This window comes from Prionailurus bengalensis, chromosome D1 (assembly GCF_016509475.1).
Source record: "Prionailurus bengalensis isolate Pbe53 chromosome D1, Fcat_Pben_1.1_paternal_pri, whole genome shotgun sequence".
Lineage (NCBI taxonomy): Eukaryota > Metazoa > Chordata > Mammalia > Carnivora > Felidae > Prionailurus > Prionailurus bengalensis.
This window is the reverse complement of record NC_057346.1, coordinates 65,939,476-65,954,916: the sequence shown is the minus strand read 5'-3', so window position 1 is coordinate 65,954,916 and position 15,441 is coordinate 65,939,476. Positions and strand designations below refer to the sequence as shown.

General features: G+C 49.7%; 1 protein-coding gene across 7 annotated transcripts in view; it reads left to right on the top strand.

Annotated features, from left to right (window-relative positions):
* DENND2B (DENN domain containing 2B) overlaps nucleotides 1-12,677 on the top strand; it is a 185,499-nt gene extending 172,822 nt beyond the window's left edge. For all 7 annotated transcript variants that reach the window (XM_043580583.1, XM_043580580.1, XM_043580578.1 and 4 more), the window contains 8 exons: nucleotides 139-279; nucleotides 3,963-4,111; nucleotides 7,789-7,966; nucleotides 8,274-8,315; nucleotides 9,234-9,345; nucleotides 10,103-10,342; nucleotides 11,223-11,309; nucleotides 11,934-12,677. In XM_043580583.1, the coding sequence (XP_043436518.1) occupies nucleotides 139-279; nucleotides 3,963-4,111; nucleotides 7,789-7,966; nucleotides 8,274-8,315; nucleotides 9,234-9,345; nucleotides 10,103-10,342; nucleotides 11,223-11,309; nucleotides 11,934-11,968 (984 nt within the window). In that variant the 3' untranslated portion in view covers nucleotides 11,969-12,677. The remainder of the gene's footprint in view (nucleotides 1-138; nucleotides 280-3,962; nucleotides 4,112-7,788; nucleotides 7,967-8,273; nucleotides 8,316-9,233; nucleotides 9,346-10,102; nucleotides 10,343-11,222; nucleotides 11,310-11,933) is intronic.
* The last annotated feature ends 2,764 nt before the right edge of the window (nucleotides 12,678-15,441 follow it).

The window sequence follows — 15,441 nt, the reverse complement described above, 5'->3', positions numbered from 1 at the left end:
TGGTGAGACAGTCCTCCTGTCCCCCAGCTTTTGGCCCCAGCTGGTCAGATGCCAGGCCACCCTCTTCTCTGCCCAGGAGGTAGGGAAAGGGCAGTGCCCTGATACCCTTCCTTTTTGGACTGCTGGTGGTGGGTACAGGTCCTCGATGAGGTGGAGCGCCGGCGTGGGATCTCTGCCGCCTTGGTCTATCCCTTCATGAGAAGTCTCATGGAGTCGCCCTTCCCTGCCCCGGGGAAGACCATCAAAGTGAAGACATTTCTTCCAGGTGCTGGCAATGAGGTAGGGATTTCTGCTGCCTGTTCTCTCACACGATGGTTGGAGGCTGGAGCAAGGCCTGCTGAGCCAATGCTGCAGTCCCCAGGAGGGGCAGAGCATGGCCCCTTCCTTGCTCTCCATGTGTGTGCACCTAATCAGTAGGGACTGGAGAAGTGAATGATAGAACTGTAATTGGGGCCCAACTCCCTGCAGCTGCAAGGGGGCCTTCCCTGACCTGCTTGGACTCCAGTGCATTCCACCTGCCCTCCTTTAATTCATTCATCAGGGATTTCCTGGTAATGTTTTCTCACAGTCAGGGATCGTGCCACACCTGGGAGTAGTCATGAAGTTGACGTGGGACACAGCTCTGAGCTTGTGGGGTTCGTAATCTAGTGGGAGAGACCAATAGTAAATACATAAACATGCGTCTAAATAGACAGTTTCTAAAGTGTTAAGTGCCAAGTGCAAGCACAGGAGTGAGAGTGTGTAACAGGGGATCTGCTTTAGGTTTGGGGGGCTAGGGAAGGCCTCCTCTGAAGAAGCGACTAAGGTGAGTAGAGTCAGCTAAATGAAGTGGAGGAGGGAGACTGAAAGAGAAGGGTGTGGATGGGAGGTTATTCCAGGTAGAGAAGGAATGGTGCAGGCAAAGGCTTATGTTGGGAAAGTGACAAGGAACTGAAAACAGGTCGAGATGGTCTAAAGGGTGGTGAGCAGGGTGTGATAGGAAGCAAGGGCCACGTCACAGTGTGCCTGCTAGGCCAAGGTGAGGATTTTGGATGTCATCTAAAGCAGGGTTATAAGATCTGAGATGTTCTTTTAAAAGCTCACTCTGGCTGCTATAGAGATCATGGATGGGAGTGAAAACAGGGAGACCAGCTAAGCTCCTGTATAGTATTACAGGCAAGAGATGATAGTAGCTAGGATTAAGGTGTGATAGAAAAATGAGGAGAAGTAGGTGGAGTTGAGATGTGTTTTAGAATTAGGACCAGTTTGAGTGAAAATAAATGTTAGGGAGATTTTAAGGCTAACTCCCAGCTTTCTCGCTTGAGTGACAGGGTAGATGATGGAGTGCTGCCTGTAGGGGGAGCAGGCTCTGAAGAGGAAGAGGAGGAAGTGGATCTTGTACGTGTTGTTAAAGATACCTGTGAGGCACCCGAGAGAAGATCCTCCTCAGACCTGGGGAACTCCCAACATTTAGGGGTCCTGCAGCGGAAGAGTAGCCACCCTCAGGAGTGAGAAGACAGGAAGAATAGCAGGCCGTGGCTTGGAAGCCAAGAAGGGGGCATCTCCAGAAGGAAGGGGTGATCAGGTGAGGTCAGGGTGAGGAATGGCAAGATGCCATGAGGAATGGCAATGACAAGAGTGGATTTCAGTGGAGCTGGGGCCAGGGACCCAGACGCCTGAGTGGATTGAGTAGAGAAGTGAATTGGAGTGAGAAAGTGGGAATAGACTGCATGGACATCTCTTCAAGACGCTTGGTGATGAAGAGAACTAGGGAAGGGGACAGTCAGTGGTTGAAAGGGGGCTCCAGATGGTTGTCTTGAGGCTGGTGGGAATGGCCCCGCTGAGGCAGAGGTGAAAGAAGCAGGGAGGGAGAGGACCCTCTGTTGCCCAGGAGGTGGCAGGGCTGTGGGATCCGGGGAGGGACTGACTTTCATTAGGAGAAATAGGCACTTCCTTGTGGGTTGGCAGGAAGGGCCATGGCTCATAGATTTTGGATTCTCCTCTGGCGGCTTCGGTTTTCTCAAAATGGAAAAGAAGGCCATTTGAGAGTGAGAGGTGGGTGCTGGGTTCTAGCAGAGGGAAGAAGAAATGGCTTAGTTGCTGCAGAGTGGGAGAGGGTCTGACTGTAGAAACACAGGGTACTGCCGGTGGCGCAAATGCCATTTCAGGGCTTTCTCTTGGCCTCTTTTCAACCACCCTCGTTTAGAGGGACTTTAGGCTTCTTGAGGGGTCTGGCGCAAGATGGCCAGCCTTGCCCTGATGGGAGATCCCAGCAGCCTGCCTGAGAGCCTTTCGGGATGGCCCCACCCTCACCAGCCTCATTTCTCAGCACTCTGACTTGAATTGCTTACTGTCGCTGAACCCTGCTTCCTTTTGCCTTGAACACTCTTCCCTTCTCTCATTAGACGGCCCAAGTGAAGTATCTTGTGCTCTGAGCCACTGCCCTGACCCCTTCCTGTCTCAGCTGGGGTCTCGCCCTTCCTCTGGGCCCTCTGGGCCTGTACAGGCCCCCGTACAGATGTGAAGCGTAGCTTCCTCCGTTCTGACACCAATCTCACAGCTGTGGTTGTTTAGACTCAGTCAGCCCCGCTGGACTGTGACCCTCGAGGGCAGGGGTGAGTGAGAGGAGGCCCAGGCCCCATGAGCTGCTTTTGTGCATTCTCACACCCTGGAGGGACCCCAGGGGGTATTGGGAGTGTGAAGCTGCGCTGCAGAGCAGAGCCTGCTGGACTGCACACAGACCCCTGGGGGTGGAGCGGCGTAGGAGAGCGTCACTGTGACTTCTGGGGTGGGGCAAGCACAAGTGGGGTGCAGGGGCCTCTGGGGAAACTGTGGTATGGGATTCCTTGTGTGTGCGCGGCATCGTGCTCACCACTGGGCCTTCTGGGAGTTCACCATCCAGTGGGAAAGATAGCATGCACCCATCGCTAGGGCAGCTTGTGCCAGGTCTCTGGGACCTGGAGAGATGAGTACTGAGCTAGGACTTTGAACTTCCCTTGCTTAGACCCTGAGAAATACATGAGATGATATGGGGCTCTAAAGGGGATCTAAGAGGGAATTCATTTTTCACCCTGCTTATCAGGAGGCCTGCACCTCCTTGCTGCCCACATGCGCTGAGAGACTGAATGAGACTCTGCAGGTCCCTGTGACAGCTGCTTTGGCATGGCCTGGGCATCAGCAGTTTCTCCTGCTCTCACAGCTAGGGTCAATTGCTATCCTTCACCCTTTGGATTGCCCTCAGGGAAGTGGCTTTCTGTGCCACAGCAGTGACCTTGGGAGTGGCCTTGCAGCACCCTGGAGGGAGGACAGCTAGGTCTGGCCCAGATACAGAAAGTCCTGCTTCCTGGCACTGTTGTGGAATAGCCAGCCCTTTCCTTGTGTTTTCCTTGTCACTGGCACAGAGATTAGACAGGCTGGCAGAGACAGAGGCCAGAATGGTAGGACAAACATGACCTCTGGAAGGAAACTAACAGGAAAGGGAGAGGACATGACAACAAGGACACTAGCATTGGCTTTCAAGAGGTGGCAGTCAGGGATACAGAGATGCTGCTCTTCCTAGGGCCTGGGGAGCAGCAATTGGTTGTGGGGTCTGGTCAGCGTGGATGCCAAGACCTTTGTTTGGGGAGATGGACAAGGGGGCGAGGGGTACCCCACAGATAAAGCTGTGTGGTCCCCTCATTCTCCTTATCTGTAAGAATAGTCACCTCTCCTCCTTTTCCTGAGAGCCTGATGGATGGCCCATCAACTCCTTCCTTCTGGAGCCTCCTTCATCATCCAGTTTGCCCCAGTGCTCAGAGGATAGGTGTCTAAGTACTGTGGTCTGAGAGGAGACAGAGACTGGGTCTTACTGCATGGTGGGGTAGATTAGAGACCTGGAAAAGGGAAGGTGGGGAGAGAAACCTCCAGCCTGTCACTTTGTATAGGACCCGGTGTGACACCCACCTGGCCTGCCTAGACCCACTTTCCCCCTTGCTCTCCTGCAGGTGTTAGAGCTGCGGCGGCCCATGGACTCCCGGCTGGAGCATGTGGACTTTGAGTGCCTCTTTACCTGTCTCAGTGTGCGCCAGCTCATCCGAATCTTTGCATCGCTGCTGCTGGAGCGTCGGGTCATTTTTGTGGCAGATAAGCTCAGGTAGGGCCCAGCAGGGTAAGGGGAAGAAGAGGGGGAAGGCACATCCACTAATTAATCTGACATGTATTTACGAGCCCTGGTATATGCCAGCTACTGTGGTATTGGTGTGGTAGGATTGAGAACCCAAGGGAGGACTTTGCCTGAGGGAAGAGGTGGGACATTTGTTCTTTTGCCCCAGCCAAGTGTGCAGATACAGATACATTTTATGGAGAAAGGTAGAGTAAGGAGATTTCTGGCTGATGGCTGCACTTCCTCTGAAAGGGCAGGCAAGGCCATCTCTGTGGGATGCTGAGTTTGAGGAGAGGTATGAATTCTAGGCAGAACCACTGTGAGGAAGGGCCAAGGGCACTGACTAGAGGTAGGAGGAGTAATGCTGAGCCCCCCAGGGAGGAACCAGTTAGGGCATCACCTGCAGAGGACAATTGATTGGCATGACTCAGGGCCAGGCACTTGGGGATTTGTGGAGAAGGCCATTTGAGAAGGTGAGGCACTGAGGGTGCTGGGGAGGAGACTGGTTGCAGGAAGGTTGTCTAGTCAAACTAGGAAAGGGAAAAAATGTCCAGAGACAGGAGGTGCCTGTGAGGCAGGGCAGCTGGTTTAGGGTGAGTAAGAAAAGAGCTGGTTGGATCATAGGTCTTGGTCAGAAATGTTGACATTTATGATTTTACAGGTAGAGAAGTTCTAGATGCCAAGATCTGGTTGTGGCCATGGGAGGGGTGTTGTGGAAGGAGCTGAACTCTTCTAGACAGTCAGGATTTAAAAGAAAATGTCTCAGTCCATTCAAGCTGCTGAGACAAAATACCAGACTGAGTAGCTTGTAAACAACAGAAATGTATTTCTCAGTTCTAAAGGCTGGGCATCCAAGATCAGGGCACCAACGCGGTTGTGTTCTGGTGAGGGCCTGCTTCTTGGTTCACAGCTCGTGCCTTCTCACTGTGTCCTCATGTGGTGGAAGGGGCGAGGGAGCTCTATGGGTCTGTTTTATAAGGACATGCATCCCATTCATGAGGGCCCCACCCTCATGACCTGAGTACCTCCCAAAGGCCGCACCTCCTCACACTATCATATTTGGGTTTTGGATTTCAGCATTGGAATTTTGGACACAAATATTTAAACCATAGAGTATGTGTGGGGAGTGGACAGGCAGGGAAAGGATGAGATCTTGGCAACACATTGTGTATTTTTTTGGTCAAAGAATCCATCACAGGAAGAAGTGGTTTCTTTAGATGGGTAGAATTAATTCAGTCATTTGGACATTTGTTAACCTACCTGCTTTGTGCCATACCACGTGCCAGGTGCTAATAGGAGGGGGAGAAAAGGAAAATCCTCTTTCTGGTTGGTCCTCAGTAGGCCCAGGCTCCCTGGGGTCTTTCTGTCTGTGTGAGGGGCTACTGAGGAGAGCTGGGGAAAGGGGCCCCTAAATGCCCTCACAGGGCACTGGGGCAGGAAGCCAGGCCCACCCTTGGCCCAGGAGAAGGAAGAGGAGGAAATGCCAGGGCTGCTGACTTTTCCAGAGAAGGCCAGCCTTAGAAATGAAAACAGCCCCTCACTTCCTGCCCAGTCTCAGTGTTTCTTTATCCCACAGCTCTTTGTATCTTGTGGGCCCATCAGGTCCTCAGGAAGGGACCAAGCCCAGCAGCTGGAACTAGCCAAGTACAGCAGCTCCATGGGGCCCCTATCTGCTACCTCTCTGCCCCCTAGTTCACTATCCATCAGCAAAGCCACTGGCTTCCCAGCTGTGAGGTTCTGCTCCGGCCAGAGCTTGGTGTCCCTAATGAAGGCTGGACCCTGAGGTTTCTTTTCCTGAAGGTTCCATTCCCTCACTCAGGGCAGGGCCTCATCTTTGCCACCCCCACCCATAGCCCAGCTCCACTAGGGCTCTGAATAGAGCTGTTGTTTTCTGTGGCTGCCCCTGCCTCTGAGCACATTCCTGCACCATTCTGGAAGGAAAGTACCCCAAGGCTCTGTTCTTTTCCTGGCTCAGCATTCAAGTTCTGCCACTCTTGGATCTTAGAAAAGATGTCTATCATGCACAGGGTCTGCCTGTGACTGGAGAGGGGCAGGGTAGGCAGTCCAGCGATGGCATGCAGGCCTGAACTGGGTCAGGGCTCAGTAAGTCCAGCCAGCTCATGTTCCATTGCTCACATTTTAGGTTTTCCACAGATCCTTTATCCCTCTGGTCTAGTTTTATGTCTGAGTATATGGGAGGGATGCACTATGTATATACACAGGTTCTGCAGTGATCAGCCCTAGGGGTTATATAAAACCTTCTGCCTCCAAAGACCCAGGCTCATTGGAGGGGATTGTGGAGATCAGTGTGTCCCTCCACCCTGAGACAGCCCTTTTCTACATCTTTTCTGGATGGCTCTCCTCACCATGTGGGGAGCTGTTGTCCCCAAGGGAAGGGCTGTCAGAGTCAGGACACCTGGGTCTCTTCCTCAAGGCCCAGCACTATTTTAGGTGTCCATAGGGTGGCAGGAGAGCCAGACAAGGCACTGGGTGACAAAATACTTGTGAACATCCAAAGATCCTTCTGTAAGAGGGGGTTTGCTTCTGTCATGGATTGAACCGTGTTCTCCTACTGGTGGGGCATTAGGAAAGGGAGAGAATCCCTGCTGGATCTGATCAAGTAGAGTCTATTATGGCTAATAGGTGGGACCAATAGAGGCAGCGGGTCAGAGTGGGAAAGTCAGGTTTAAGACTGAACTTGACTGCAGGCTTCTGCCTTCTCATCTGTAATATGGTCTCTAGGGGAGAGCCTTTGATTTTCCTCCCAACAGATGGGTTGTTCAAGCCGGGTGGATCTCCTGTGTTTACCAGTACCCCACACCGGCCCTTCACGTGGGGAGTATACACTTCCTTCTAGCTAGCACCCTACAGCTCTTCCTCCCTGTCTTGCACTGGTCATTCTGCTCTGATAGCCGGCCCTGTAGTGCTGCTGGGTCTAGAGGCCTGGAGCCCCTTCTAGGCTGAGAGAGGGATGGCCCCACTGAGATGTTAGGTGAGGAAAGGTGGGAGCGGACACTTTTCTCAGCTTGGTGGAATGGTGCCAGGTGCCTCACCTCAGTCAGGGGTCCTCAGTCAGACCACTTTTTGCAATTAGGGAGAGGGGGGTTAGGATAGAGGGCAGAGTAGTCAAGTAACACTGGACTGGGAGATGGGACAACTGGTTGTGTCCTAGGTCGGCCACTTATGAAACCGACCCTTCATATCCGTGGCCCCAGCTGTAAAATGTGGAATTGATAAGATGACCTATGAGGGCTTTCTAGTTCTTCCACATTATGAATTTGTGATCAACTCTTGCTTGCCTTATCCTCATACTCCCTGGCTTGAGCTGATACTCCCTCTCTAAGTTAGGCCTATCTGTACGTTAGTGTGGCCCTTGGGGTATGTAGGTGAGTGTTTTGTGTGTTCAAGTGTTGCTATACCTTAATCACTGTTCCTAGGTAGAGTCCCACAGAGGGCGGTACCAGTGTCCTTGAGGCCCTGAGTGGTGGGAATGTGGGGTCTTCACCAGCCTGCAGGGGCAGACCCAGACCTGAACTCCATTAGCACTTTTGTTGCACTGGGAGGTTTAACCTATAAAAGGATGTTTTGAACCCATAGCAGGCTCTAATTCCCCTTCACTGAAGGTGCTGGGCCTGGGTTCAGGTGCTTTGTCTCTGTCTGTCTACCAGTACCCTCTCCAGCTGCTCCCATGCTGTGGTGGCCTTGCTCTACCCCTTCTCCTGGCAGCACACCTTCATTCCTGTCCTTCCGGCCTCCATGATTGACATCGTCTGCTGTCCCACACCCTTCCTGGTTGGCCTGCTCTCCAGTTCCCTCCCCAAACTAAAGGAGCTGCCTGTGGAGGAGGTGGGCCACCTGGGGAGCCAGCTGGGCAAGGAGGGGAGGAAGGAAGGGACAGAAGGAACAGAAACGCCCAGAAGGGAGGGGCGGAGGGGGGAGGGGGGAAAAAAGGGAGAAAGACCACTGGGATCTTCTCACTTGTGGCTTCTGGGCCTCTCTACCCAGCTCTTATCCTTTCTCCCTGGGTGGTCTGTCCCTGACTGGAGTTATTCCTATTGTCTGACTCTGGGAGTCCAGGAGGTCTGGAGGCCTGGGGAGGGCATTGCAGGGACTCACACCTTGCATCACTGCCACTAATGACTCTTTCTCTTAGGCACTGATGGTGAATCTGGGATCTGACCGATTCATCCGACAGGTAAGAGCAGGACACCACAGAATGTGGCCTGCCCTGGGTGGGTGCTTGTTTGATGCAGGCTGGAGAACACCCAGCACTGTTACACACATTGCTTAACTTTCGTAGCCTCTTTGTTGAGCTCTCTGGGTTCCATATTCACAGAATAGACAAAGGCGGGGAGAGGCTGATCTGAGAAGTCTTGACCCCAACAGGATCTGCATTTCTGGTTGGGATTATCCAGTGTGACGGGAGTGTAGGTATGTGGAGAGCATGGCCTGGAAGTCCAAACACTTGAGCTCTGGCTCTGCCAGTTTTGAGCTGCATGGTCTTGGCCAGGCCTCCGAAAATGCCAGGGAATGTCAAGGTTTGCAGTCATCGTGTCAACTTCAAAAAGCCTTTGCTAGTCTGGCTCTCCACTAAGGAGCATAGCCCACAATGTACCCCCTGGGAATGTACAGTATGTTACACACCACTGACAGCTGTGACTCCTGGGTACAGGCATCAAGGTCCAGACAGACATGGAACCAGACTGCAGAAACAGGAAGGACAGCCTAGCCTTATAACTGAGACACAGGCCGGGCCACAGTTTCCCTGCCCTGAACCAGCTCTGCTTCCCACTTTGGAACTAGAGATCAGGGTGCTGGGCGAGGAACCCCTGACTGGTCCTGTGAATGCCACCAACTGTACCACTTTTTACCTGTGGCCAGTGAATGCCACCAACTGTACCACTTTTTACCTGTGTGACCTTGGACAAGTTTCTTAACCTCTCTTTGTGCTCAGCTTCTCATTATAAAATGAGGTTGATAACAGCATCAGGTTTATTGGGAGGAATGAATAAAATTATATATTTAAGTTCTTCAAACAGGGCCTAGCATATAGTAAGTGCTCAGCCAGTGTCAGATGTGATTATGATCACTGTGTGTTTTCCTTCTCCTATAGATGGATGATGAGGACACGCTGTTACCGAGGAAGTTACAGGCGGCTCTGGAGCAGGCTCTAGAGAGGAAGAACGAACTGATCTCCCAGGACTCTGACAGTGACTCTGATGATGGTGAGTGAGGCTTGCCCTGGGCAGGATCAGCTCTGCCCCCAGACTCCCTCTGCTCTGGGTCTGGGCTTCATGGTACTGGGACCCTGTTTCTACACACCAGACCCTTCTGGTTGATGAGGCTTCAGCTATAGGACCTTGGTCTCAGTCTAGCCTAGAAATCTCTAGCCCCACTACCAGTGGGCTCAGGGAATAATGGGACTAAGGGGAGAGAAGTATTGTGGTGTCTTGTCAAAGAAACATAAACAACACTGGGGGCGCTTCTAGCGAGGCCCAGGCTATAAAGCTACCCTCTTCCCTCTAATTCTTCTCTACCTCAGGAGGTTTGAGAAGGAAAACCCAAAGACATGTGGCAACCACAGGACTCTTTTTGCTGACAGAAAACTAGTTATTCCTCCCTCTGGGGCCTTGCGTTGAGCCCCTGCAGGAGACGGAGGTAACTTCCTTTTCTTGTGAAGCCAGGAAAACCACCAAGGGTGAGGAGTGTGGGGAAAGTGATCCTCTGGTCTCTGATTTCCACTCTCATTCACTTGTGAATATTTGCCAACTTCCATGTTCAGACAATCATTTCTGATCTTCCAGCTCAGGGGCTAGTTACAAGGCCAGGAGCACAAGAGATAAGGTTTCAAAAACAGATAAGTGGTTCTGGCTGGAAGTTCTCTTGGGAGAGAGGGAGACAAAACCAGCTGGAGGGTGGGGTTGCAGGTTGGAGATTACAGATTCTTGACCTGAACCTCAAAGATTATCTTTTCTCTTCCAGAATGTAATACCCTCAATGGGCTGGTGTCAGAGGTGTTTATCCGGTTCTTTGTGGAGACTGTTGGACACTACTCCCTCTTCCTGACCCAGAGTGAGAAGGGGGAGAGGGCCTTTCAGCGAGAAGCCTTCCGCAAGTCTGTGGCCTCCAAGAGCATCCGCCGTTTTCTGGAGGTTTTTATGGAGTCTCAGATGTTTGCTGGCTTCATCCAAGACAGGGAGCTAAGAAAGTGTCGTGCAAAGGGTAAGGCCAGAAGAGCTTGGGGTTGGGGGCTATGGGCCCTCTCCTCTACGTTTTCTGCTACTACAGGGCTGAATAGTTAGGTACTGTGATGGAAACTCTTCGGTATCATCAGCGAGGGCCAGTCCTCCTAACATTCCTTTCTTCTCATAGAAACTGCCAAGGGAGCTCTCTTCTGCTCCTGTCCCAGTAGATGCTGTCACAAGACTGTGCGCAGACTGGAGCCACGTGGTTAGAGAGTAGGACTCCTCTCTACCCAAGAGTGGCATGCCATTGGTTGCCCATACCCTCCTCAGATGCCTTTCTTATTCAGAGAAAAAGACAAGACTGAGCAATTTCGGGGGTTCTGAGAATCACAGGTTGGAAAAGCCCTTGAAGAAGATTGAGCTAGCTTTCTGTCTGAGGTTGGTGGCAGCCACCGTTCAGAGGCTCAGCTCACTGTAGGACCTTTTTTATAAAATCTCATCAAGATCTTTCTGTCTAACCTCAGGGTTGTTATTTCTTCTATCCACTACTACTGCCCATTTAGTCTAACAAATCTTTTGGAACAACATAGTAGAGTGATTTAAGAGGAACTAGAGAAGGTGCCCAGTTCTGAAATCAGGAATGGCATCTTTGCCTTATGGAATACAGTTCAGGGCCAGGGATGTGCACTGGGAGCCAACGTACTGAGGGCTTCTTGCTTCAGCAGTGAACACAGTGAGATGTCATTAATTATAGTTCCAATGAAACAGTCTGAATTCTAACAAGATGCTGCCATAAATTATAATTGCAGATCTTCAGTTTCTCCATTTTGGGGATCTGTGCCCATGATCCCCTCCAATAGGCCTCCCCTTTCCTCCCTGCAATGACTGTTCTCTTCCCTGTTCCTCCTCTTTCCCAGGCCTCTTTGAGCAGCGAGTGGAGCAGTATTTAGAGGAACTCCCAGACACTGAACAGAGTGGGATGAATAAGTTTCTCCGAGGTTTGGGTAAGAAGCATGGTCACTGATGAGATGGGTGTTCAGCAAGAAGGCTGTGTCCAAACTTCTCTAAACCAGTACCATCATTGGATATTTATACTGGGGCTGTAGACCGAACAGTAAGAGATCCCCTGGCGAAGAGGTTCCCAGCCCAGTGCTCCAAGACCATTTACCACATTTACCAAACTGCAGAACCAGGAGAAACCACAGATCCCTACATAAATCAGGTCTTTTTCAGTGTACTCCTTCCTGAGTGAATATGAGGATGTTAGGGGCAGGGAGCTTTTCTCTAGGCCATAAAGGAGTCTACAGAAGTCGAGGTGCTAGAGTGTCCTTCTCTGAAAACCTCCACTCCCTTGAAAGAGCTCAGCCAATTAAATCATGGAATCATAGAATGTCTCAGTTTAAAGGGAAATTGGGGCCAAAGAAGCTAAATAGCTTGCCCATATAGCCCCACAGAGATTGATACCAGTGCCCTAATTAGAGCTCTAGCATATTTTCAATGCCCTGAATCAGATCTGTCACAGCTGAAGTCCAGTCTTTCTAATCCTGTCTCCCACTGAGAGGGAGGGTTAGGGCTATTGGAAGAATTGATAATGAAACATTCTCACTCTTGCCCTCTCTGACCCACAGGCAACAAAATGAAGTTCCTCCACAAGAAGAATTAAGCCCCTTTCCCAGTAAGAGTCCAGTGCCTTGCAGAGCCTGGAGCCTGTGGAGGGGGCCAGCTTGGGACCCTCTGGGCCAACTGTGGCTGCTCTGCCCCCACAGACCCCACCTTCCAAGCCAGCCCACCTCTGCCTTCACGATATCCCAGGATACTGTTTGTAAATAATCTGCTGTAAGCTTTCTTATCTCTTTTTGTAACAAGCAAAGAGAATCTGGTAAATATTTGTATATTCCCAAGGGGCTGGGTGCTGGCGACTAGCCAATTATGTGCAGCTGACTGTCTCAGCCGAACCACTGATCTTTCCCTGGAGGCTCCTGGCCTGCCTGCCTGAGGTCCCTGCTGCCAGTCTTGGGCCCTGGAGTGCAGATGCTGTCTTGTTCTGTACAGGACTTTTTTTTTTTTTTAATCTTAGAGTTTCTATTTTTTTCTAGTAGTCCCCTCCCCTGACCCTCTGTTTTTGAAAGGCAAAGGCCAATCAATCCCCATTTGCAGTATGGTACCAGGCTCTCAGGTCTGGCCTTCTCTTGTTCCTCCTACCTTTGTGATGGTCAGTGAGTCATGGGAAGCCCACCCCTCCACCCCCCAGCTGTGCCAGTGATCTCTGGGCCCAGCTCCCAGTCCGTGGTGGCCATGATGCGGTACAGGGCATCCCTCCTTCCCACCATCTACGGGTGTTCTCAATAAACAGTGTACAGTTGTTTGGGCCCGGAGCCCTATGTGTTCCTTGGCTTTATTCATTATCTAGAGTTCTCTCTCCTGGGGGAAGGGCTGAGATAGGCCAATCAGGAATGAAACACCATCATGTAGGGAGTTGAGTACCTCATTAAGAGTTTAGCTTTAGTGTGAGTCACTTACCTCCCCTGAAATCAAGTTCTCTAGCTTGAACTGTGTGACTGGTCTTAGAAGATACCTAGTCATCGTTCTTGTTCACCTTTCCTCTTCAGTAACCCAACTGTTCAGACTCTCTTGTACATGTTCCCACTGATGCAAAGAATGCTCAGTGCTTTTGGCCCCACTGTTAGGTGAATCTTAACATTTTCCTATTTAGTATGAAGCCCTTAAGATATGATTGAGTATCCTGATATTGGTGGGGTGAAACTCAGCAAAAGCCAACCCAGGCTTGCTCATAGCTCATGTCTGTTGCCTACAGCTCTTCTGTCATTCTGTGACTAGTTTTTCCTGTTGGAACCAGAGGTTTGCATGCAGAAAGTTCTGCTACATTTCATGGAAAAGCAAGAAGAGAAACAGGGTGGGAAATATAGGTGGCTTAGGCTTTCCACCCACCCAACGCTTTCGCAGAGTAGAGACCTTGAAAATTGCCAAGATGAGGCATTCAGCTGGAATTCTTTTCACTGGAATTTGGTTTGGGTCTGGCAGGATTTGAACCAAGGAGTAGAGCTTTTCTCTCCTTCCACCCTGGCCTACTTAAACAGGAGACAAAACCCTATCCTGAGTCCCTTCCCTTCTCCCTGTTTCCACTGATGTCTGCGCAGGTCCCAACCTGTCTGTGGCTTGAGGTTGCTAACTGCCTCATAAAGCAAAGTAGCGGGTTTGTCTTCTAGAAAGACAAAGTTGTCTTCTCTGAAAAAGCCTACTGTATAGTTGGCTTTGGCATCTTCCAGGTATAGAGAGAAAACTGCTTATAACCATAAAGTCCAGAGTCCAGTGTAGTTACCGTCCTTGGCTTCATGATAGTCATAGAAGTGGATTCTTTAACAATATAATAATACTTTCCAAAAGGTGCTCCTTCTTTCCTTCTCTTATTTCCTCTTTTTTAACGTGATTTCAAAGAACCCTCGAGACGTGATCAGATCACATGATATATAGGTATAAATGCTTTTTTTTAGAAAATTTGAAACTGTTATATATCTTTAAAATCTTAAGATACCTAAGATTAACCCAAAGGATTCCTTCCTCCTACAATGGCCACAGTTCTCATCCTAATTCAGATAATCAGTACTGGCACATGATGCCTCTGGTTGGGCTGCAAAGGTCCATATGGTGAGTATTATGGGCAAGACACAGAAATTTCTGGGGGGGAATGTAGAGGAGGGTGTGACCAGGGGATCTGGTGTGGGGTTGACAAAAAGTGGTCAGACCTTCTTTTAAAAAAAAAAAATCTTTTTTTAATGTTTATTTATTTTTGAGAGAGAGAGAGAGACAGAGCATGAGCAGGGGAGGGGCAGAGAGAGGGGGAGACACAGAATCGGAAGCAGGCCCCAGGCTCCGAGCTGTCAGCACAGAGCCCGACACGGGGCTCGAACTCATGAACTGTGAGATCATGACCTGAGCCGAAGTCGGACACTCAACTGACTGAGCCACCCAGGCTCCCCAAGAAGTGGTCAGGACTTCTTTCCAAGCTGTTTCACATGGTCTCTTGACCCCTAAACAGATGGTTCTCAACCCTATCACCATCCAACACTACTTTTCTATAGCAAATACTCTTAACTCTACCCTTTACTATCTTGAAATGAAATTCATAGATAATATAACCTACCTAAACACATCTTAACTTTAATATAAATAGGGATAAATAAAAGTATTTTGTTTTAACATGTATTTAAATATGTAAATGCTTGGGCACAGATACACTTAGAAGACACAGTGAGGTCAGATGCTCACACCTATACATAGAGTTACTGTGAACGCAGTAGCTACACATGCAGACAGAGAAAAGTGTTTTGTATTAGTAACTCAGATTCTACTGAGTACGTACTAAGAGAGTTGAACAACTTTTGGTAGTATTCTGAAAAAAACCCAGTACAAACTTCCATTGACTTAAACAGCATTTGGAATCCTGGAAAGCTGAAAAGTATATGAACTGGAACAAAAAAAGTTTTTTTATTACGTGTAAAATGATCTAAACTAAAATTTTCTTTGTTGTTTGGAATCAACCCCATACATGGCAGGACATTTAGCACCATGCTTGGTTGCTTCCCCTCCCTGTGACAAAAACTTCCCTCCCCATTTATTTCCAAATTGCACCCCCTAAAGGATGGTATTGCCACCATTGAGAACAAATGTCCTTAAATAGTGCCTTTCTGACAACCCTGGGTCCGTTGCTCATGGGTAATACAGTGCTGTCTCCTTTACCAGAAGCCCCAATATCTGTGGAGTGTCAGCCCTCTATTCTGGAGTTTAAAAAGGTCCAGGGTTTTCTCCTCAATCAGTATGGTAGAGCAGGGCAGGCTGCCCTATTATATCTTTAAATGCTTATTTTCTCTCTCTCTCTCTCTCTCTCTCTCTTTCTTTACTAAGTAACCATGCTCTGTAAGCAGTAGTGTCAAAAATGAGGAGAGGAGTGTGGGGTTAAGGGCAGTATTTTGAAGGAGTGCCCCTGGAAAACAGTTTTATTCCAACTCTGGCTCACATCGAATGGTGTGTGAAATTAGAGACCTAAGAAAATCACTCTGATTATAATCACAGCTCAGTTATATTTTTGTTAAAAATAATACCCTTTATTTCCCATGT